This window comes from Nycticebus coucang, chromosome 13 (assembly GCF_027406575.1).
Source record: "Nycticebus coucang isolate mNycCou1 chromosome 13, mNycCou1.pri, whole genome shotgun sequence".
Lineage (NCBI taxonomy): Eukaryota > Metazoa > Chordata > Mammalia > Primates > Lorisidae > Nycticebus > Nycticebus coucang.
Window position 1 is genome coordinate 31,737,371 of NC_069792.1, and position 23,431 is coordinate 31,760,801.

General features: G+C 40.2%; 1 protein-coding gene across 7 annotated transcripts in view; it reads right to left on the bottom strand.

Annotated features, from left to right (window-relative positions):
* Positions 1-12,246: 12,246 nt before the first annotated feature.
* Positions 12,247-23,431, bottom strand: part of PAG1 (phosphoprotein membrane anchor with glycosphingolipid microdomains 1) — a 182,653-nt gene continuing 171,468 nt past the window's right edge. For all 7 annotated transcript variants that reach the window (XM_053559408.1, XM_053559407.1, XM_053559406.1 and 4 more), the window contains 3 exons: positions 22,261-22,865; positions 19,064-19,123; positions 12,247-15,357 (listed from right to left, as the gene is read on the bottom strand). In XM_053559408.1, the coding sequence (XP_053415383.1) occupies positions 15,016-15,357; positions 19,064-19,123; positions 22,261-22,865 (1,007 nt within the window). In that variant the 3' untranslated portion in view covers positions 12,247-15,015. The remainder of the gene's footprint in view (positions 15,358-19,063; positions 19,124-22,260; positions 22,866-23,431) is intronic.

A 23,431-nucleotide genomic window follows, 5' to 3' on the forward strand; every position in this document is an offset into this window, starting at 1 on the left:
GGTGATGAGAAGAATGTATATTTTTTATCTTTGGGGTGAAGTGTTTGTATATGTGTCTATCAAGCACAGTTGTTCTAGGGTCTCATTTAAGCCCCTTATATCTTTGTTTAATTTCTGTTTAGAGGATGTGTCCAGCTCTGTAAAAGGAGTGTTAAAGTCCCCTGTTGTTATGGTATTATAGGATATCATATAGCTCAGACTGAGTAAGATCTGTTTCAAGAATCTGGGAGCATTTAAATTGGGTGCATAAATATTTAGAATTGGAACGTCTTCTTGTTGTATTTTTCCCTTGACCAATATAAAGTGACCATCTTTGTCTTTTTTGACTTTCGTTGCTTTAAATTCACATGTATCTGAAAATAAGATTGCAACTCCCCTGTTCTTCTGAATTCCATTTGCCTTAAAAATTGTCTTCTAACTCTTAACTTGAAGTTTTCATTTGTCTTTTGAAGCCAGGTGTGTTTCCTGCAGAGGGCAAATGGTTGGCTTGTATTTTTTAATCCAGTCAGCCAATCTATGCCTCTTCAGTGGGGAATTCAAGCCATTAACAAGTTTTGGGATAATTGATAAGTGTGGTAGTATTCTATTCATCTTATTTTGTGAGAGTCCATTGCTTAGTTTTATCTTTTGCATAAGTGTGGAAGTTAGGTTCTGTCCTTTACTTTCTGAGTTCTTACTTTGCTGTTGATCCATTGTGATGGTCATTGTGTAGAACAGGTTGAAGTATTTTCTGTAGAGCTGGTCTTATTGTGGCAAATGTCCTCAATGTTTGTATATCAGTAAATGATTTGATTTCTCTATCATTTTAAAGCTTAGCTTAGCAGCATATGGAATTCTGGGCTGGAAATTTTTCTGTTTAAATAGATTAAAGGTAGATTACTATTGTCTTCTTGCTTGGAAATTTTCATTAGAGAAGTCTACAGTCACCCAGATGAGTTTGCCCCTGAAGGTGAACTGGGGCTTACTCCTAGCAGCTTGAAGTATCTTTTCTTTTGTCTTGACTTTGGACAGGTTCATCACAATATGTCTTGGAGAAGCTCGGTTAGAGTTGAGGTGACCTGGGGTCCGATATCCCTCTGAAAGGAGTGTGTCAGAATCTTTGGTGATATTTGGGAAATTTTCATTTATAATATTTTCTAGTATGGCTTCCATTCCCCTGGGGGCATTCTTCCTCCCCTTCTGGGATACCTATAACTTGTATGTTTGAATGCTTCATAAAGTCCTATAATTCTCTCAATGAATGTTCTGCTTTTTCTCTCTTCTTTTCTGCCTCTTTAACTATCTGAGTTACCTCAAGAGCTTTTTTTCTCCACCTCTGAGATTCTTTCTTCTGTATGGTCTAATCTGTGTCGATAGTTCCTATTGTATCTTTAAGTTCCCTAATTGACTGCTTCAGTTCCTTCAGCTCTGCTATATCCTTTCTATATTTTTCATATCGTTCATCTCTTATTTGATTCTGCTTTTGGATTTCCTTTTGGTTATTTTCCACTTTATGAGCAGTTTCCTTCATTGTTTCCATCATTTCCTTCATTATTTTCTAAATTCCCTGTCTTTTCTAACATTTCTTTATAGGTGGAATCCTCTGCAGTAGCTACCTCACAGTCTCTTGGGGGGGTTGCTCTGGACTGGTTTTTCATGTTGCCAGGATTTTTCTGCTGATTCTTCCCCATGAGTGATTTCTTTTATCTGTTTCCTTGCCATAATTTTCCTTTCATTTTATCTTGCTCTTTAAGTTATTGTGCCTCTGGACTAGGGTTTTGATGAGTCCTTTTGGTATAGGACAGAAGGATGATAAGGTTGAAGAACAAGAAGGGAAAAAAAGAAAGAAAGAAAGAAAGAAAGAAAGAAAGAAAGAAAGAAAGAAAGAAAGAAAGAAAAGAAAAGAAAAAAGAGAAAGGATGGGGGTGGGTAAAAGCGAATATTATCAAAAAGAAGAGGCACAGACAGAGGGAGACAGAGCAATATAGGTATAAGGTGGGGTACTTTGACCCAACCTTAAAAACCCCAGTCTTTGGGGGTGCCAGGTTGCGTAGTTCCCTTGAGGTCAGCAGCTCTTTGCTAGCCTGTTCAGACTAAGTACTCCACCTCCACTAAGTAGAGAGGAAAGACAAAAAGGCTATAAATCAAATCAAAACAAGCAAACAGAAAACATTATGGGATAAAATTGGGGGAAAAACAAATAATAGAGGTAGAAACACTAGCAAAAATGAAGGTATAATTGCTGAAAAAGGCAACAATGGGAAATTATATTTAAACTAGAAAAATGAAGAAATAAAACATAAAAAAGAAGGAAAAGAAAAATCTATAAGGAATTACGTTGAAATTAAGAAACAAAACAAGAAGAATGACAAAAAAATAAACAAAAAAACCCAACGCAGTATATATATTTTAATGAATATTGTCTGGGTAACAGGCGATCTTCTGGCTTATGAGGTGTTAATCACAATGCTGATAAGTGTGTTAGAGATGGAAACTGGAGGCCTGTGCTGATTTCTCAAATGGTGCAGGGTGGAGAGCCTAAATCTCTCCTCAGCCCACGTAAAAGGCACTTTAAACTGCTAAAGTTGGCTAAGCAGAAGCTTTACCAGGAAAGCGCTTGTCACTGGGATTACCCCTGAAGTGGTTATTCACTTATCCAGTGTGCCAAAACCAGTCTCACTCTATGCCCCTGAGGGCTAAGGCTGTCAGGCGTCTCAGTCCCTGCCTTTAGGCTGCTCAGTCACTAGATTACTTGCTCCCCCTGAATCCTTAGTCTGTGACCTTGAGGGCAGAGCTTGCTGGGGCAGTTCTCCTACAATGGCTCCGCGGCCCACTGCCAAATACTATTAGCTCTGTCTGGTTCAGCGCTCAGTCTGGGGCCTTAGATAATGCTTAAAGTCCTCAGCACTCTTGCCCAAGTTCTCCCAAGGTAGTTCAACTGAGTGCCAAGTCTAAAAAACCAAAACAGCTCACAGGTAAGGCATTTTCAGTTTGCAATCTCACTGCTGCTGTACTTATAGCTGGCAGTGGGATTAGACCAAAGGAACACATGCAACCACTTGCCAATTTCCATGCTTTTGTCCTCCTCATGGGGTTCAGATGTCTCTCGCTAACTCCCTGTGTCCTCAAAGGGATGTTTATGGGCAGATCTCACCAGTCAGAGATGCCTGGAGTCTTGTCTCCCCAGACTCACCATGCCCAGTTGCAAGGAAGCTGTTACTCAGCCGCCATCTTGCTCCTCTCTCAGATATTAATATTTTTATATGATAGCACTTTTTGGCACTTTTCGGGCTGCTTTGAGTTGGAGGGCATTCATATCCTGTTGATCTGCCATCTCTTGAGAAATTCACAGTCACAGAGAAGCTACCTGGGTGTTGTTACTGGGCTGATCAGTAGATATAATGTAAGTCTTTAGTCTTAAAGAAAGTGCACACCTTCTTCTCTTTCACTTGCCAGTTCTCTGCTTTGTTGAGATCTATTCACTTACTAAGCTAGTCTTCATTCAAATGACTGTGGATTCTTTCTTCTAGGATTGGCTATGATCATAATATGACATAACACTTACTCACTGGGGCTGGGAATAGAGGAAGATTAACTAAGTTAATGGAAGGTAACTACGGGTTTTCAGCAAGCCTATTTCTGATTAATCATGTTTCAATGGGAACTCTATAGTTTTCTAAAGTATTATAATTGGAGAGTTTATATGATATTACATGATCTCTCTTACCAAGAAACTCAAAGCAATATTATAGAGTAATTATGAAAGGCGTAAGAAATAGATAAATATAACTAGTTGTGGAAATAGGTACACATTCCAAAGTCCAAACCAAAACTGTTATCTATCCCTTTCAATTTTTTTTTTGTATCTTTAGTTCATGAATAATATCATCATCTATCCAGAAATGAAGCAGTTATCTTTTCATTACCATGTTCCCGATTCCCTCCATCATATCAGTCCCAGGATCCCTTCTGTTTGACCAGCTACTTGTGTCTAGAAGTAGAATCTTTCCCTCCATCCCCATTCTCTGTCCCAATCAAGCCCTCTTCCCATCTGATAACTGGTCTCCTAGCCTTTGATCTCAACAGCCTCCAGCACAAACTTTAAGTGCCTCAGTCTGAAGCATATCTGCAAATGTTGCCTGTGTCACCCATCCATAAGGCTGAGGGATCCAGGGAGGTGGGGAGAGTCCTCTGATTCACTTTTGTATTGACAACACATAGTATAGAAACTAGTGGATCAGCTGCAAGTAAATACAAACTCTATTCATCCACCCCACTCATCCACTACCCATCCTTTCATTAATCAGGGTGTCCATAAAGTTTGTGTGCAATTTTAAATAATGGCCACTCTGTATATTTAGTTAGTGCCTACTATGTGCAGACACACTTGTAGGTTAATGAGACTATGGCAGTGAATAAAACAGATATTCCTTGCTGTTCTTAGATATGCTGCTTCTTACACCAATGCATACATCTAAATCTTTATAAAGAAATTTTATATAGAGTCAAATATATAAATTTGCTTCTATGATTTGTGCTGTGTGCATTGTTGGGAAATCTATCCATTCTAAACCATAATAAAAATCTCCCATAACACAATTTTAATTAAGAACTCAGGCTTGGAATGAAACTAATTGAGTTCAAATCTCATCTATGCCTCTAAAAGATGGGCAACTTAGTTAACTATTCTGTGCTTCAATTCGATCATTTGCACAATGGGAATAATAAGAGTATTTAACTCAAGCATTGTTTTGAAAATTTCATGAGCTAAAACAATTTATGTAGAATGGAGCCTCAGAAATAAGTTTGTATTATTGTAGCTCTTCAATTATGTCTGTTCTTCACAATTATCTCTCTAATCCATCTGAAATTTATTTTCATTTATGGTGTAAGTTTTCATACGGAAAACCGGTTGTTGCCAGACTCCTGTTTAAAGTTTTTCAATGGCTTCTCTTTGCAACCACAGTATAATTCCCTATTTAATGTACTCTGCTCTATGGTATCTGGCTCCTATCTTTCAGATTTCCTTTTTCCCCACTCTCCATTGCTGTGGTACAGGCACTCTGCTCTCCTTTGTGGTCCAAGAACATGTCAGCATCTTTCCCCCCATAGCACCTCTGAACTTGCTATTTTATCTTCCTGGAATATTTTGCTCCCTCTTTTCAAGGGCTGTCCTGGGTCATTCAGGCTTTCCCTGCTCACCTCATAGAAACAGTATCATTCTTTCTTCCCTATACAAACCAAGCCACTATTTTATTATTGTTTTATTATATCTTGTTTTATTTATCACACTTAGGATCTGAATTTTGCTTTGATACATCCTTTTTCTTCCCCCCCCTAGAATGTAAGCTTCCTTGGAACAGAACCCCTTGCCTGTTTTATTTACTACTGTGTGCTCAGAATCTAGAACAGTGCCTGGGAAATAGTAGGTAATTACTTTATTGAGCAGTCTGTCCTTTCCTCCTGACCCATGCAGGCTTGCTTTTTTAAGAGGATGATTCGGGCGATAGTATGGAAGGTAGATCTGAGATGCTGTAGTGATACTTATGATGTGGGCTTGCTGGACAAGGGCAACAATGGTGGACACGAAGGCAACTGGGAAACCTGGCAGGTGGACCCTGTAGGGGTTTCTGAGGACTTGTGTGAGATTAAGGTTTTCTTGGCTCAGTGTCCTGCACTGGCCATGCTCCATGACTGGAATTGCTTTCACTAGTTTATCCTTTCTGTCTCACATCGAATGTAACTTGCTCACAGAGGTTTTTCTGGACCCCTCTATGTAAACTGGCTCCCCAGAGACCTGATGAGATGAGATACTGAATATGCTGGAAATTTAAAGATGCATATCAAACATTTAAAGCTAGATTTTAAGGCCATTAGACGGAGCTGCAACAAGGGAGGAGCTTGGTCTTTCTTCTTCACTATCTCTCAGCACCTGGCACACAGTGAATGCTCAGTAAATGTTTATGGAAAGAATCAATATACAGTTTTGTGTGGTTTCTTCTGTTTTTCCATTGTTTTTCTACTTTGATGGTGCCATGATTTATCTTTTTCCTCTGGGTCTGAGCATGTAAAGCTGTTTGCTTTGAAGACACTCTGCCAGGTTGCATGTCAGATGTCTGCCTTCCTCCCCCTTCTGCCCCTTTTTGGACTGCTTTGACTTGGAGGATGTCCCTACCTAGTTACCCTGCCATCTCTTCAGAAATTCAGTCACAGAGAAGCTTGTGGTTGGGGAAGAGCTTCAGTATGAAATCCTGAGAGTTGATTAACACTAGTCCAAAGCAGACTCCCAGGACTATAGGTGACGGAGAGGTGAGAAAATTCAAACTGAACAGTGGACGTATTTAGCACTTGCTATGGGCAGGGACTGCGTATGTGCTACAGGGGACACCTGAAAGCTAAATGTGCCCCAAAGGTCAAGTAGTGCAGCTGGGAAAGATGATTCCACTTCAGAATGATCACATCTTGAGATGATATCAGGACATACAGATGGAGACATCTTGTAAACAGATGTGATGCCTGGTAGACACTTGGGTTTGGAGCCAGAGTCCAGCCTTGAGATTTTAGGAATATTCAGAATGGTGACCTTAAAAATACAGTAAGGCCTTGAATCATTCTTGTCTTTTTTTGAGACAGAGTCTCACTCTATCTCCCTGGGTAGAGTGCTGTGGCATCATCACAGCTTTACAGCAACCTCAAACTCTTAGGCTCAAGAGGCTCTTTTGCCTCAGCCTCCCGAGTAGGCACCACCATGACGCCGGGCTAATTTTTCTATTTTTAGTAGAGACCAGGGTCTTGCTCTTGCTCAGGCTGGTTTGGAACTGAGCTTAAGGGATCCACCCGCCTCGGCCTCCCAGAGTACTGGGATTACAGTGACAAAAAAGGGTGGTGTATGTTTGGTTCACCTTCCATGGGTTATCAGAATTCTCCACTCCCCTTATGGAACACTTGCTAAATGTCTACTATTGTAATCTGTGACCATTTCAGAAGTGGCAGGGAACCTACCAAATTGCTGAGCTCTGGGGCTTCAATTTCCTCAGGTAGCCCAGGTGAGAAACCTGGGTCTGTGATCCGAAGACTCAGAACAAACATTTCTTAGTTCTGAGCCTTCACACACAGAATGGAGTTATTGCTAACAGCTTTGGCAAGGAGAGGAAGTTCTCCCCATGTGGTGAGAAATGAAACCAGGGTTTGGGACCAAGATGGCCAGGCTCTTCCCTAAATCTGCTCCTAAGTTGCCATCATGATTTTCTATCGTGTGCAAGAGGGAAAAGCCCTAGAGTGACCTGAGACCCTTTGGCATTTGCTGAGGTGGTGTGCACTCTGCGGGGAGCCTCTGCTCCCTCCTCTGCCTCCTCCACCCTTCGGTACTCCCAGCAGCCTCTCAGGTTTGCAGGGCCCACCATGACAGTGAAGGGTGGTTTGGGCTCAAAACTACAGTAGGTAGCAAGCTCTTTAAATTGTAAACAGTCCTGGAAGTAGGGGTGAATATTAGCCCACTACGTAGGAAGGAGTTGGCTAGAAATCAACAAGTTAGTTCTCTGGAAAAATAGGGAACATGGCATTTATAATTGCACAGATGCCAAGAGGCAGAAGGAGAAAGCTTAGACAAGTCTCAGAAAGCAAGGCTGGATTGGGTGGCGGATCTTATAAGAGGCCATCCATGGGGGCACAGGCAAAAAGGAGACAGGAACATGCCAAAGAAAAGTTTCACTGCTTCCCCTTTCAGCCCCAAGGCCAGTTGTAAGTAAAATCAGGAAAGGGGCAGTCAGGGTCAGACACTGGTGTCTGCTTTGAGGCATCTGCTGGGGGTGCACCTCCTTCAGACAACCAGCCTGGGGCATTATTTGCTCTCAGGTTGCAAATCTTCATAGGAATGCCCAGAAACCCAGGCTTGTTCTGGAAAATACTCTGTCAGCATGAACAGAGTATTCAGCTCTTGCCAGTTGCCTTGCCCAATATCTCATTCAGTCCCCAAGACAACTTTGCTAATAGCTATGCTGTTACTCCCCATTTCCTAATGCAGAAACAGGGACACAGAGAAGTCCAGCAGTTTCCTGAAAGTCATCATGGAGCTGAGTGTCCAACCCAGGTCCTTTTCTGTGGAGTGTCTGACCCTAACCACTGCACTCTTCTGTCTGATCTTCAGGTGTGTTCTCCTTCCTGTTACGGTCGTTGAGTTGACTGCTGGAATCCCAAAACCCTTGTTCTGCACCAAGGATATATAAATTAGCCATTCTCAACCTTTGCAAATACCAAATGAATCTTAACAAGCTTTTATATAAAACTGACCTTTATTATAATTAAGAAAAGAACAAAGAAAATTTGGTAAGTACCTTTAATTACAATGTACCCGCTATTTACATGTAACTATATTTATATACACAGCTTGAATAAGGTTCATTACATGTAAACTATAAGATAGTACAAGTTAAACTCCAGCCTTTTCCGAATATTTAGAATCAAAATACTACTGGCAGAAACACACAGAAAACAATACCCATTTCAGTTCCTTAGGTACCAGTACAGGAGGAATTATGAAGATCTGGCCACAGAAGAGAATTGGAAGTACCCATCAAATTGAAACTTATTCTTAACGTGACTGACGGTATTGCTATTATTTAAATTCTAAATTAATAATTGAATCATTAAAAAAACACAATTTCAATTTATATAGCACCTTTCTTCCAAAGAGTTCAAAGCATTTGTACTTATCTATATCATCTCATTTGTCCCCATAACAGCTCTATGAGGTAGGCAATGGTTGGTATCATTATCCCCATTTTGTATATGGAGAAACTGAGGCACAGAGAAGTTAAAATCATTTGCTCAAGGTTGCACAGTGAAATCACTGCTGGAATAGGGTTCACAGCCCTGTGCTCTTGTCTCCAACAACGATTCCCTTTAAATTGTCCCATTTGAGAATTTGACAACTCAATTCACTGTTCAAAGAAATAAGAAAAATGTGCATTTTTTTCTCCCATAAAAATTGTTGAAAAATACTATAGGCAAGAAACAAACACTCTGGGGTGGATGGCTGATACTAAACTCTTCCAGAAAGAGCTATGGAAGTTTTATTTGTTTTGCTTTTTTAATATGAGAAGTTTCTTTTTCTAGTTAAGACAAAGTTAGAAGTCTTTAAAAGAAACATATTTGAAAGGATTTGTCTAGTCACCTGCAAGTTATAGCTTTAGTAGCCATATTACGTTATCCAAACCTATCCACTAGATTTATTCCTGAGTTTAAAAAGAAGAAAATATCTAGACAGTTAAATCATTGAGATAATTTTTCTCATTTGTACACATTTACTGTTTTCTCCCTGAGATTCAGAGTGGTCTCTAGGAGTTGGGATAAAATGTTTTTCACAGTGACATGCAAGAGCAGGAAATCTTGCTTTTGTCACTTAGTCCAAATTTTGCTTCTGATCTCTACCCCCTCTCCTGGTCCAGAGTCAAATATGTTAGCACTCGAAAATAAATAAATAAATAAATTGTCAAGATCTGAAGTATATAGCATGCTCACAAATGTTTGTTGATTTGAATGTAAAATTCAGCTTTTCTGATGCTTTTTCACATTGTTTCTCTCCAACAGACAAGCATCACTGGCCACTGGGCACCTTCCAGGACATCAGTGAGCAGTCATGGAGCAGCACACAGGCTCCGGGAAAAACAAGAGAAGCCTATACCCAAAAATAAGCTTAACAAAAGCAAGCAAGCAAGTTTAAGGGATGGGTCAGGAATGTCAGTCACATCAGTTTCACTTATGGGTTTTCTATTAAAAATACCTAAAAACGTGTCAAAAGAATGTCTGATATGCTTTCTGGACACTCAGGCTTTTGGTTTCAGGGTCTTCCCTAGGGAAGGTCATGTCTTTTAGGGAAGCCTCCATTACCTAAATGGGGAGTTAAAGGTTAAAAAAAAAAAAAAACCTCTTTAAACTTAGGGAAGGAACAAGGAATAGTTTGTTTTAAACTCCTGGTTTCCAACTTAAGTTAAAAAAAAAAAAAAAACAACCAAACTAAACAAAATCGAACCAGGACATTACAACCAGATAGTTCTGAATAAAGGCTCAGGGACCAAGACTGGCCTCTTAGCTTTAACTATATCCTACTTAGGGAGGCTAACTGCTATACCAGGTGGACTTGCATAAACTAAACGTATAAAGAGAAGAAGTAGTTATCTGGTTAATTAAAAAAGTTTATACTCTAGAATATCCATTCAAATAATTAACTATGATGACCTATAGTGAAATTCAAAAAGTTGAAACCAGGCCAGGTGTGGTGGCTCACACCTGTAATCCTAGCACTCTGGCAGACCAATGCAGGTAGATCTTTTGAGCTCAGGAGTGTGAGACCACCCTGAGCAAGAGTGAAACCCTATCTCTACTAAAAATAGAAAAACTAGCTGGGCCTTGAGGTGGGTGCCTGTAGTCTCAGGTACTCAGGAGGCTGAGGCAGGAGGATTACTTGAGCCCAAGAGTTTGAGGTTGCTGTGAGCTAGAAAGCCACGGTACTCTACCCAGGACAACAGAGTGAGACTCTGTCTCAAAAAAAAAAAAAATAATTAATTAAAGAAATTGAAACCAAACATATCTTGGTTCCTTAAGTATATAGAAAATGAAAACTATTGTTTCACCTATTCATCTGTCCTACAACTTACTTGGCTTCTCACTCCAAAATCAGACATTTTACCAAGTTGTCCTTACTATGTGATAACTTCACATTTTGTATGCTTAAGTATTCTTGGTTTTCTTGAGACCTGGGAGAGTAGAGCAAAGTAGTTCCAACTAATATAACACATAAGCACTAATTTCCTAGGCAAAGAGGGTGCAACAGTTACACAGCTAAAACATTTTATATTCATTTTACTTTAAAAATAATACACTCTTACAAGAAAGACATTTTTTCCTTCAAGTTCATCTACTTCCTTGTACTTCGCTGGTAACCATTGGTCGCTGCTATTGTACCTTAAACATGGTGAGGCTGTTTCTTCCCCAGGACTTGAGGAGACACAGGCCAGTCTCAAAACACTGTGAGGGACAGTACTTGGTTAGAGCATGGGGCTAATATTTCTGCATTTGTGAGCTTGATTTCTCCGCAGAATTTTTTTAAAGTTCTATTCTGTGGCACCTTAATGACAACTATTATCATGAAAGACATGAGCAAGAGTGTATATGGTTTGGCAAACTCTTTACAGATACCAACAACATCTGCTTCCTTCTGTGGATCTCTGGCCTCTTCTTGGCAGCCTGGGAAGTAGGAAGATATCTTAAAATACCAGTTTTTCAGTCAAGAGAATTATGGACACAATTTAAAATCTGAATGAATTAATTACAAAAATTAAATGAGGAAAAAAATTAAATGAGGGCGACTTAAGAAGGCTTTCTTACATTGGAGAATTATTGAAGAATTCTTTCTTCTCATTCTGTTTTTCTGACAAAAGCTCATCACGCTAGTAGGAAAAACATTCAAAACGCATAACAGAACATATCCTAGTCAATTAAGCACCAGAGTTGTGCCAGAGCCAACAATACACATATACACACATGTCTATGTATATATGTATATGTGCATATATATATACACACGTATATAGTTTATGATAGGTTAAAGTAAGTAAATGCTTTAATTGGCAAAATAAAAATCAAGAGAAATAGTTATAGTGACATACTGTGGTTAAATTTTATTTCTTTGTGTTAACTACTTATTGTTAATTGGGCACACAATTAGAATTAACTCTGGGATTTAAAGGGCAGAATTAGCCTTTTTCCCACAAACAATAGTGATAGCTTCAAAAGTTTTAACAGACCTAATGATGTAATTTAATTTAGTACAGGACAGGAAGAAAAGTATAAGTAGCCAACATACTTGCAAAAATTATTTTCTTCTAGAATTCAAATCTCAAATATTTCACATAATATAGGTTATACTTTCCCGCAGACTATATTTTTGAAGTACTAAAGGTGGCATAAAAATACTAAGCTTTCAAAATATCTGAATAAAAACAAAGATCCCAGTTTCAACAAGACAGTTTCATAATTCAAAAAAATTTTCCTAAAATTTATCTTTTTATATAATTTCATATAACCTAGGTTACTGTAATTGGATGTGTAATATAGATGTTAAAGTTGAAGTTTAAATATATAGTAAATTCTTTTTTAATAATACTTTTTAATACATTTAAACTGTGTAGCATTTAGCTCAAGGTGAAACTTTTTCAAAGTCATGGGCTGTTGTTCAACTCAAAGATTCAAGCACAGACTTTGAATAAAGCAATGTGATAAAATTTATTAAAAACTACAGCATGAGGACAAATGGTAATGATGCAACAATACATACACTCCAGTAAAGTATCCAAGCTCCAAAGAGCAGAACCTTCTTCCTGAAGTTCAGCCCATTCCCCCTACCCTCATGGACTGTGCTATCATGTTATTTGTATTTAGGGTTTTTGCAGGAGGGCCTTATAATTCCTTTTAAAGAATACTTAAAATATTTTATATCACAACTTATTCTTACCAACTGATTATCAAATTAAAAGAGACATTCAGTAACTATGTTATGGCTATATCACATAGTCTACGTTTGAAAACTTGTAGGGAAAATTTTGATACTGAAATTTCAAGATGACATGGTTATTTATCATGAGCTTCTCTCAGCAGAAAAGGTTTTATCCTTTGGATATCATACCTGCTTTCCTGGTGGTAAGTAAGACATGAAATGCAATGCATTTTTTGAGCTGTAAGGTGCCTATAGAGGATGTTACTGGAGCATGTACAATGCGAGGTGTGCAACATGACACAACTATGATCATACACCAAGCTGACTAGAGAAACTCTGTGATGGCATATGTTGCTGGGTGAAAGTATTAATACAAAGTGGTGAAGATCACCAGGCAAAGCAGTGCTCCTGAAAGACATAAATTCAGAGAGGAAGTACCTTGCACTTTCCTGACAAACTTCTCTATAATCTAAGAGAATTTTGCCATTATCTTCTGATCAATGATGTCTGTGCTTAGGCATGTGATGTCTTCATGGGCGAGACCAGATTGCAAAATAACAACCACCAACCAGTTTGCCCCAACATCACTCACTTTACAAAATTATAGACAGGCAATACAGAGCAGTCACAAAATCAAGCCGTGGACACAGGCATGGAAAAGCATGCCCGTGAGTTGGGCTCTACCATTTTCGAGATGCTTAATCTTCCCAACTGCATCCTTTGTCATAAAGAGGGAAAACAGCATGCTTATTATATCTGAAAAGTCACTGATGTCACTGTGGGATGGAATAATTGCCTAATTTTTTTTTTTTATCAGTGTAGGCAAAGCTGCATTTCCATAGCCCACTCTTCATAATAGCACTTCAAATGGGTGCCTTTTAAAATGAAAAGTGAACGAGTTTTCTGATGTTGGCTTTATAAGATCTAAAGAGATGATTAAATTCAAACCAGGCTGAGCTCTTAATCTGAGTTATCTCAGCCACAAATTTTTGTAAAATGATGGGAAAAAATTTCAATAGGCAATTTGCATTTGGCAAGCAAGCACTGAACTGCAGAATTCATCACTGTTTTCTTAAAAAAATGTAATTAAACCTTCATAGAGTCATGATACTTTTATGGGGTTCATACTTCACAGTCACTTCTCATCATGTTTTGTTCTTTTTCAATTTTTACAATTTTATATATTTCAATATTGCTCACCACAAATCACTGAAAATGATTATTTATGTCTGCTCCATTTACTTCTCCAGCAGTCTAAGGAATTTGGACCAGGAGCTCCAAGTACCATTTGAAAAGGTGAGTCTTTAAAAAATCTTCAATGTTTCAAATACTTGGTTAGAAAAAAGATAACAAATACTTGTAATTATCTAGCATATGTGCTTTATGATGTCTTTTCAAAATGAGAGTATAAATCATTGTACATAAAATCAAAATAGTTAATATACATTTTTCTGGCACTTTTAAGAAATTAGGCATTAAACAGAAACCCTCTTATAAATTTAATATAACAAAAATAAATGTTTACATTTTAATCTTAGATGGATTACCTTGGGGTAGCAGTTAACTTATAAGTCTGTTGGTGCGGGGAGCAGAGATCACCAGAAACACATATTCATGCCTACAGCCCTTCAGAGATGGAAGCATGGCCGCCGTCCAAGTATGTGGTCTGTGTCCCAACATAAAGATTAAGGCTCGTATTTTGGAGGAATGAGCTCTGGGCTTAAACAAGTACCACGATATTCATTGAAAATACTGAAAAGGCTCTGACAAGTTTTCAAACACTGGGGTAACAATGCTTTGACTAGAAAAATAAAATAAAGCATCTAAAACTGACTTCAAGTACTTTGGGGAGAGGCTGCTGATGTAGACTGCCAAAAAATAAGAAGGAACAAAGCCCGAGGAGACTCAAGGAGGTCCCTCCTTAATCCCGTTCACCTGGAGGGTCAGAATCCCATGTACTGACAAGCAGCTCCGTGAGGACCGGCATGCACATGGTAACCAGCAAGGTTGCTCACCATCCTGAAACTCCTATGTGGAATCCAAAGGCCAAACTTCCTAGGAGGATTTCCTTGGAATGAACTACAGAAATAAAAAAAATTTCCAGAGGGAAAAGCCATTCATTTTAAAGTCGGTAGCAGACAGAGAAAAGGGAAGAGAGGAAGAAAAACCTGGCTCTTCCAGATGGCAGTATTTCAGGTCACGGGAGGTGCAGTCCTCCGGGAGCACAGTTCTTTACAGCTTGGCTTTCCTCTGTGATGGGATGGGACCACGGACAGTGGGGGCCTTCTGAGGAGGGCGAAGGTGCAGAAGAGAGATGTGCTTGGGTATGCCTGTTCCCCCTAGTAGGCTCCTCCCGGTGGGCAGGTCACATGCAGGTACAGCCAGGTCCCTGCCTCAGTCTCAGAAATTAAAAAACTGGGGAAAGGGCCACAGCGTCTCCAACCGTCTTCAGGTGACTAAGCAGCATGTGAAGAACAGGTTTGTGTCACGTCTCTTCCACAGAAGAAATGTCCCCAGATGCTGGTCGCAAGCCATCTGGGCTGCTAGAGCCTGGTGACATCTCTACCTTGCTGCAAGTCACTGATGCTCTCGTAGTCGTTCTCCTTTGGGACGAGGCCATGGTGGCCACTGGTCCCCAGGGGGGGCTTTTCTTCCTCTCTGTGTAGAGTCTGGATCGCTTCATAATCAGGCTCTGGCTCCTGGCTGGGTCTCCCTGCTGGTGGAAGTGCGCTGTTGGGAGTGTTTTCAAAGTCTTTAACAGTAGCATAGAGATCATTACAGGAGGAGGGTGGCCTCTGAGGGACCCCCTGGATGGAGGTGTAGGTGGACTCTGGTGCTTTAAGCAACTGTCCAGGTTTATTCACGGATGAGTACATGGCTGAGATCTAGGAAACAAAGGGACAATGAATAAGCAAGCTCCCAGCTGAGACTGTCCTCCACCCCCAACTTTTTATTGACAAGCCCTTTAAGATCTGTCCTTTATGAGCTGCACTAATTCTGGAAGACATCACTAGAGAATAATTATGTACATTATCTTCAGCTGAGTAAGCACATCAGTCACAGCCCCTTAATTCTGTGGAAACCAAGTTCTCTCAGGTCTGCTGCCGAGTCTGAGGAGCAGGTCCTAAAGCCCTGGGCCTCCCGCCACATCACGTTTTATTTCCTTTCTACATCAAGGATGATGTTTCACCTGAAAAAGCCTCCACTGCTTTACAAAAAAGGGCAGAAAACATGTATTTTACCGGTGATTCTCAAACTGAGGGCTGTGAACCAGCAGCAGTGGGATCTGGGAATCTACCAGAAGGGCAAATTCGTAGGCCCTGTCACAGTGTCACTAAGTGAGAACCTCTGGGACAGGCCTGGTGCCGACTCTGACATCCAATGCAGGGTGAGGCCCACTGGCGTGGACTCTTCACACTGTCTGCACCAAGCTGGTCTGAGGGGCAGCTGCTGCATTCTGGTTGGCAGTGTGCACGCATCTGTAAGGGCGCTGTTTTCCCATCATTTTTTTGACTTAATTGCATGTTATTGGTTAAAGAGACATTTGTAGTATGGCCTTAGTCCTCTTCAGCAGGAAAATTCATTTCTTACCTGCAGCCAGCCAACTCAGAAATGAAATTTGGAGATAACTTACAGGATGTTATCTTCCTATGGTAAGAGCAGGCAGTTTTCCAAGTACACCTTCCCATTCTCACTAATAAATTTCTGTAACTTCTAATATGAAGAGAGACTTAATTCTTTAGCAATGACAGATTAAATGTGCTGATTAAGAAAATTTGGGGGGAACACTATGGTGATAAATCATGGGCTGGAAATAAGTAAAAATATCCTCCATTACAAGTATTTATTCTTTAACGTATATGATTGATTCATTCAAACACCAAAGAAATAAGTCAACATGCTCCCTGACAGATGCTCAGCTTCCAATGCTAGGGGACATTTTTCCCCGCATTCACTTTTCTCGCGAAGTGCGGGTGAGCTTTCCAGCTGGCCTCAGAAGCTTCCTGGGACAGGCCAGCTGCATGCTAACTGGTCATCTCCATGGGGGCTTTTCACTGCTGCTGGGGTCTCAGATTTGCTAGGCCTTGACAAGCCTAGGGTTTATAGTCAGTGAAATAGTCTTTGGAAAACTCTTCCATGTTGATCTGAACATTTTAATGAATATTAAATTAACATTCTCACCTTAGAGCTTTTAATGAAAAAATTGCTTTAAAATAGAAGGATTATTGTTTCTTTGAATTTAGGAAGAATAAAAAAAATCCACTGATGTCACAATAAGGTGTGAACATATGGGATTTATTCTCTAACTAGTAATTTAAGCTCAAAGTATGGACTGATTATAAAAGGGTAAACTGTGGGTGACAGGGTAACATGAAGGACAAGCGTGCCTTGACCTAGACTGTAAGGAGGCAGTCACCCTCCTGTGAGTTCCTCTCCTCAATTTCCTTCCCCACGCTTCCTGCCATTAATGTCCCTTGCTCTCTGTAAGAGTTCTTGGGTCCTCTTAGACACTCTTTTTTTTTTTTTTTTTTAATTACAGGTTCTTTCATTAACTTGCAGTTTAATATTGGCTCTGGGAATGAACCCAATGTGGAGAGGGTGTCACAGTGCATTTCAATTTTTGTAAGAGCTTCTGGAGTTTTCTATCACTATTATTTTACAGGTTACTCTTCAAGCCTTCTTGCTACCCTGCTATTTAGTTTTTCAATTTTTCTCCTTATACTTTTAATTTCATTACTCAGTAAATTGTTCTTATATTCTTATAAGTTACTCTCTTTATTTTTTTCCATTTCTCTTCTTCTAACAATCAAACCTTTCCCCATCATTCTGTTAAATTGGGATAACAGTACTTAAAAGCTCAGATTTCAGTTTCTGTCTGGCCCATCAGCATGATATTATATAAATACAAGAATAAATGATTTATATATTTATTTTTCCTAAATGTTCTTCCTAAAATGAATGTTGGGGAATCATAGTTCTTTATGTTAAAATTTCATCAGTATAGTTAGGTCCTATCTTCAAAAACCACAAACAAATGTAAAGTAAGAAGCAAAGTAATTAGAAATTTTACACTGTCTTGATTTAGTTTTATAAAGGATTAGCTTCCAGAACTCGTATGTATTTTACTTGCTTGTCCCACATGAGATCACTCTGGGTATAGTGTAGAAACCCAAGTGGAGGGAGGCCCAGGATGCAAGGGCCTAGTGAGGGCGGCCACAGTGGGATGGAGGGAGGGGTAATGAAAGGAACAGTGTGGAGGTGCAACTGAGGGGCCCTGGCCACTGACTGCGTCTGAGGACAGTGAGGGGAAGATGTATTAAGATGACCTCCAGGGTTTTATTTTTTGCAAACAGACAGAGAGATGGCAGGTCCATTCCTGGGAAGAGGGAACAAGAAGGGGTGGACAATATCACCTAAGGAAGGCCCTCTGCTTCCTCAACCTTCAGTGCGCGTGTGGGTCTAGCTTCATATATTACTCAGAGTCTAGCTCACAGGAGGGTGACTGCCTCCTTACCGTCTAGGCCAAGGCACGCTTGTCTAGCTTCATATATTACTCAGAGTCCTAGGATGGACCTGCATATGTACACTGTTCTTGTACACATATACAATGTACTGTGCCAGGCATGACAGACAGAAGCTGTGTGTAACTTGATCATTCAGGTGTTTGGCTTTCTAGCGAGCCCAGCATGGCATAACAATGGATATTTATCTATATCTACATCTCTCCATCCATCTACATGCAGTAGGACTTCTGCAAATTGGCCACTCAAGGGACTGTCATAAACTAATCAACATATATACAGAGGTGGTCAACATAAGGAACTAGGCCTACTATACTGATATGTACATGTGGTGCATGTTGGTCTATGAAAATTAGGTCAACTTAAGGATGTGGTCAATGCAGGAAGGTGGTCAGTTATGGAGACTGTACTGTATACACACGGGCTTTTAGGATTTTAACACTTCACCATAAGTCTAAACAGTGAATTTTTAGCCCCGGTGCTTGGGAATATATGGTCAATTCTTGTTGTGTCTGACCCTAGTTCCAGCCTAGAATTATATTTTCTGAAGTTATCTGTTCTCTGCATCCAAAATTCCTCACTGAGACTTTCTCCTTGTATGTATTAGACAGAATCAAATTCCCTGATATCTACTTGTTCCAATTCACTGAATTTTCCAACACACTATTTATTTCCTTTTGATGTGGTTTTCTTGACTGCTGACGAAAGCCCCTTACTGGAATTTCTCTCTTATTTTCTTATTTTCTCTCTTTTATTTTTCTCTCTTATATTCTTATTTTCTCCCTTCCTCTATTATTTTGTGATCCTTCTTTCCTAGTCAGCCTTTTTTCCTAAGCTGACCCCTTCACGTTGTCATCAATCTTGTCTTACCACCTGCTAGTCACTCTCTCTGGGTCCCTACAAATCCAACATCCTCAACGTTGATCTCCAAATGCAGGCCTAAGAAAGTATTTCACCTCCTCAGACAAAGGGTAACATTACAGTGCATTTATTCAAGGGGAGCAGCTCTTCTACTTTGTTTTTTTTTGTTGTAAGAGCTTTCTGTTATTTAAAAGAAACAAAAACTTACTTCTTCTTCCGTGAGAGTTGGGTCTTCTTCCCGAGACTTGTAGGATAATGAACTAAATCTCTGTCAGAACAAACACAAACCAAATAAAAGTAGTTTAGGGTCAATAAAACAACCTTTCTTTTACATGTAATTCCTCATATCTGTCTAAAAATGTTTTTGAATGATTTCTAGGGCACCACAAAGAAAATATGTGAAGGACCGTGACATAAACACATGTCTATTATTTTATGATGTCCTGGGATTCCTAATAGTATTATAGTTGGAGAAATTTCCTCTAATTTTGTATTTGAATCTGTATGTACAAATAAGCCATAGAATATTGTTTCAAGTCCTAATTGTTGTTAAGGATTGGTATCTATAAAGGACTGATAATTAAAAAACACCCAGAGTGTTTCTTTATAAAATGCCTGAATTCTATACTTTTATAGACTGCAGGTGTCTTCAGGAAGATCTTTAAGTTATCTGAAAACTTCAAAGCTAAAAGAAGTTAAATCAACTCACTTTTGATAGCCCGGCTGATTTCCCAGGGCTTTGGCTCGTGGTCCTCCAGTTCTCTTTCTGGCATATCTCCTGTCTTAATTCATGCTGACTTCATGCATCCTTCCAAATCCTTCAGTTCCCTGACCTCCCCTGCCCCTACTGATGCTGTGCTCTATCCCCTGACCTTACCACTCTCTCTCCTGGATGCAGCACAGATTCCCTCTCACCCTAACCCGCAGCCTCTGCACACCAGCTCCTCCCAGTTCCTTTCAGACCAGCAATCATTGTCCAGGCTCACCCCTCCTGTGACCCAATTCTGATGCTTCTTCAATGCTGTTGGGATCCAACCACCTTTTCCATGTCTTCCCTTCTCCTCATGTCCTTTCTTCCTGCCTCACCAAGTTTCAACTCCGTAGTTAGCCATCACAATCATGCTCCCTGGTCACTGGTGAATTCAACCCTTCCATGAACACTTGATGTGGCTCCACATCATCCAACTCTTTCCTAGTACACACCCAGTCATCTCATCCTCTCTCCCCAAACTTCAAGCACCTCCTCACCCATCTTCGCTCCGAGCTACCACTTTTAACCTTCAAAACTGGAGTCAGAGGGTCCTTTCAGCATCAGATGGGTTGTGCCATTCCGCTGCTCAGGACTCTCTGGTGACCTTAGTCTTTAGACCGTCACCCAAGACCATCTAGGATTGAGCCCTGGTTACCTTCTGGCCACTACTATCCTTGCTCATCCCTGTCGAGTGACACCAGTCCCCCACCAGTCCCCCCTTAGAAGCCAGGCAAGCTCTAGCCTCCAGGCATCATGCTGGCCCTGTGCTTTACTTGCTCTTGCCCAGAAAGCCTGTAACTCACTCCTGCCCCTTCTTTAAATCTGCTCAAGTGTCACCTTCAGAGTTAGGCACATGCTGCCTGCTCTATCCAAAACTACTCCCAATCTCCCTTTTACCAATCTTCCATATTCTATTTTTTTCTTATAAACTTTATGTCTGTTTCTTAACTAAAACGCAAGCTTACAGGGACAGGAATTTAATTCATTTATATGTGTTGTTCCCTGTGATTCTTAGCATCTAGAAGATGGTATGGTACACAGTACATGCTCATTGAAATCTTTTTGTTGCATGAATATCAAATTCTCAACATGTGATTGCAAGAGGGACTTTACCGAACAATTGCAATCAGTGTAACCTGGCTTATTATACCCTCAATGAATCCCCAACAATAAAAAAAAAAAAAAATTCTCAACACGTTTAAAATTCAAATTATTTATATGAAGATGATAGATTACTCAAACTTATTACACTGTGGAAAGATAATTTGGTTCCCAGATGAGCAATTCCAGTTTTTTTTGAGACAGAGTCTCACTTTGTCACCCTGGGTAGAATGCTGTGCTGTCATAGCTCACAGCAACCTCAGTCTCTAGGGCTCAAGTGATCCTCTTGACTCAGCCTCCCAAGTAGGTGGGATTAGAGGCCCCTACCATAACACCTGGCTATCTTTAGTAGAGATGAGGTCTTGCTCTTGCTCAGGCTGGTTTCAAACCCTAGAGCTCAAGAAATCCACCTGCCTCAGCCTCCCAAAGTGCTAGGATTATAGGTGTGAGCCACTGCGCCTGGTCTATTTCCAGTTTTTAATCTGGAGAACTATGTACTAGTAATGGTTAGGCAATAGATCTTATCTTTAAAATGCTTCTATGTAAAAACATTGCCTGGTTTAGGTAGCACAACTATACCTCTGTTTTATTATTTTGGTGACATGAAAGGCAAAAAATTAGACTATAGTTTTGCATTTTATGAATGTGTTCATAAATCCTTTTATTGGTGCCCCCAAAAGCTGATTTCATGGATAATATGAAAAGTTAAAATGCATTCAAAGAACAGCAGGAAGAATGAGTTCTTGGTCTAACCTATACAATGAGAGCCTTCTGACCATGAACTTCAGAAGTGTTTTTAGGCTGTCAGTGACTGAGTAGGCCCTCCTTGGCCGCTTACCAAAATTGGAACAGAAGAGAATCTTTCCTTTTTTTTTCTATATATAGAACAGAAATTAGATATAATTGCCTAAAGTAGAAGGGCCTAGTTAAATTTCAAGGAGATTTTGATGACTGAAAATAAGAAGTTCACTGTGATTCAGATATTATCCGATACACACACAGAAGCCTGTGGACCATTAATACATTTTAGACCTTTGTTAAATATCTAAATTTAAGAGTTAGAGGTAATTGTGCAGGAATTGTCACAAAATAAGATTTCTTATTTGATTTACAAGAAAGTATACACAATCAGACAAAATCAGGGTACCTGTGAGTTGGTTCCCTGTTGTGTGTTGCTATGCTTTGATTTCTGGGCTTCTGGAAAAGTAAAGGTCACCACGCCTTTACTTTCCAGGCAGCGGCAAGGGGAAGAGGTAAAATGTGCAAAGAGCCTAGTCTCTCCACTTAACTCTTGGTCTTCACAGTGAAGCAAATAATACTTGGCCCTAATTAGACATGATGTAAAAACTGGAAAATGTCCAAGTAAGGTGCTGAGAAAAGAATGTTTGATAAACATGAGCTTTCAGTGTTTTATTCCTTGTGGGGAGAAGACAGCTAAACGCAGCTTACACTAAAACAGCTTTCATCATTCAACAATGTGGAAAAAAATCCCAGGATTAGCCAGATTCCTAATTTTATGACAAAGCCCAAGAAACAAAAATGCCAGCACCGACCTTGTTGGTGTCTCCGCTCCTCTCTGTGGCTCTTTCTTCTTCTGCTTCTTTCTCTTCCTTCTCCTGAAGGTTTTCGTTCTCATCCAGGAGTTTAACAGGGACAGGTGGTGGGGCCTCCTCTTCTGGGTCACATGAATTTCCAAGAATACTCTCTGCATTAACACTTTGGCGACATTTCTTGTTTCTATCCACGGAGGCATATTCAGCAAACTCTGCTTTGCCCTCCGTTTGGGGTCCCGGAAGCTCTTTCAAAATAGAAGGAGACTTTGACTTGCCCGTGTGGCCTTTGTCCAGGTGTGTGGCTGCAGCCACCTCCTTAATTTCTTTCACAGTCTCATATAAGCAGTCCTCCACCATATTTTCTTGGGAGGAACTATCCTTGAGCACCTCATACGGCCCTTCCATCCCCGGCCCCTGGTCCCCGTCCACACTTCTCGCAGTGAGCATGGTATTCACTGCACTCTCAGGAGGAATGCTAGGCAGCTCCCGGCTCTGGTGGCATTTTGGCTTCCCTGTGCTGTCCTGGGAGTCTAGAAGATCCGAAGCCGAGGTCTGGACTTCCTCATAATGTTGCATGCAGGTCACAGTACTGTCTTCTGAAAGAACTAAAGCAGCAGAAGTGTCAGAAGTGGAGAGGGCCAGGTCCTCCAATAATCATTATTGTGAATTGGATAATGTAAAGTTGGGTTGAATCTAGTTGCCTGATTTTTATTAGACTCTCAGCTGCAAAGGATACAACAGATACTACAACTATCCAGTGATATTCTTTTTCAATCTCAGTTTAAACTAAAGACATCTACATATCTTTTTTTTGTGTATGTGTGTGTGTGTAGAGACAGTCTCACTTTATCTCCCTCGGTAGAGTGCCATGTGTCACACAGCTCACAGCAACCTCCAACTCCTGGGCTTAGGTGATTCTCTTGCCTCAGTCTCCCGAGTAGCTGGGACTACAGGCGCCTGCCACAATGCCCGGCTATTTTTTTTTGTTGCAGTTTGGCCAGGGCCGAGTTTAAACCCGCCACCCTCGGTATATGGGGCTGGCGCCCTACCTACTGAGCCACAGGCGCCGCCCACATCTACATATCTTTACTAACATAGGATTTAATAAATTATCTGGGCTATAAGTGTGGTGCACAGTTACTTTCCTTAGTTATTGTTACATCTGATCAGA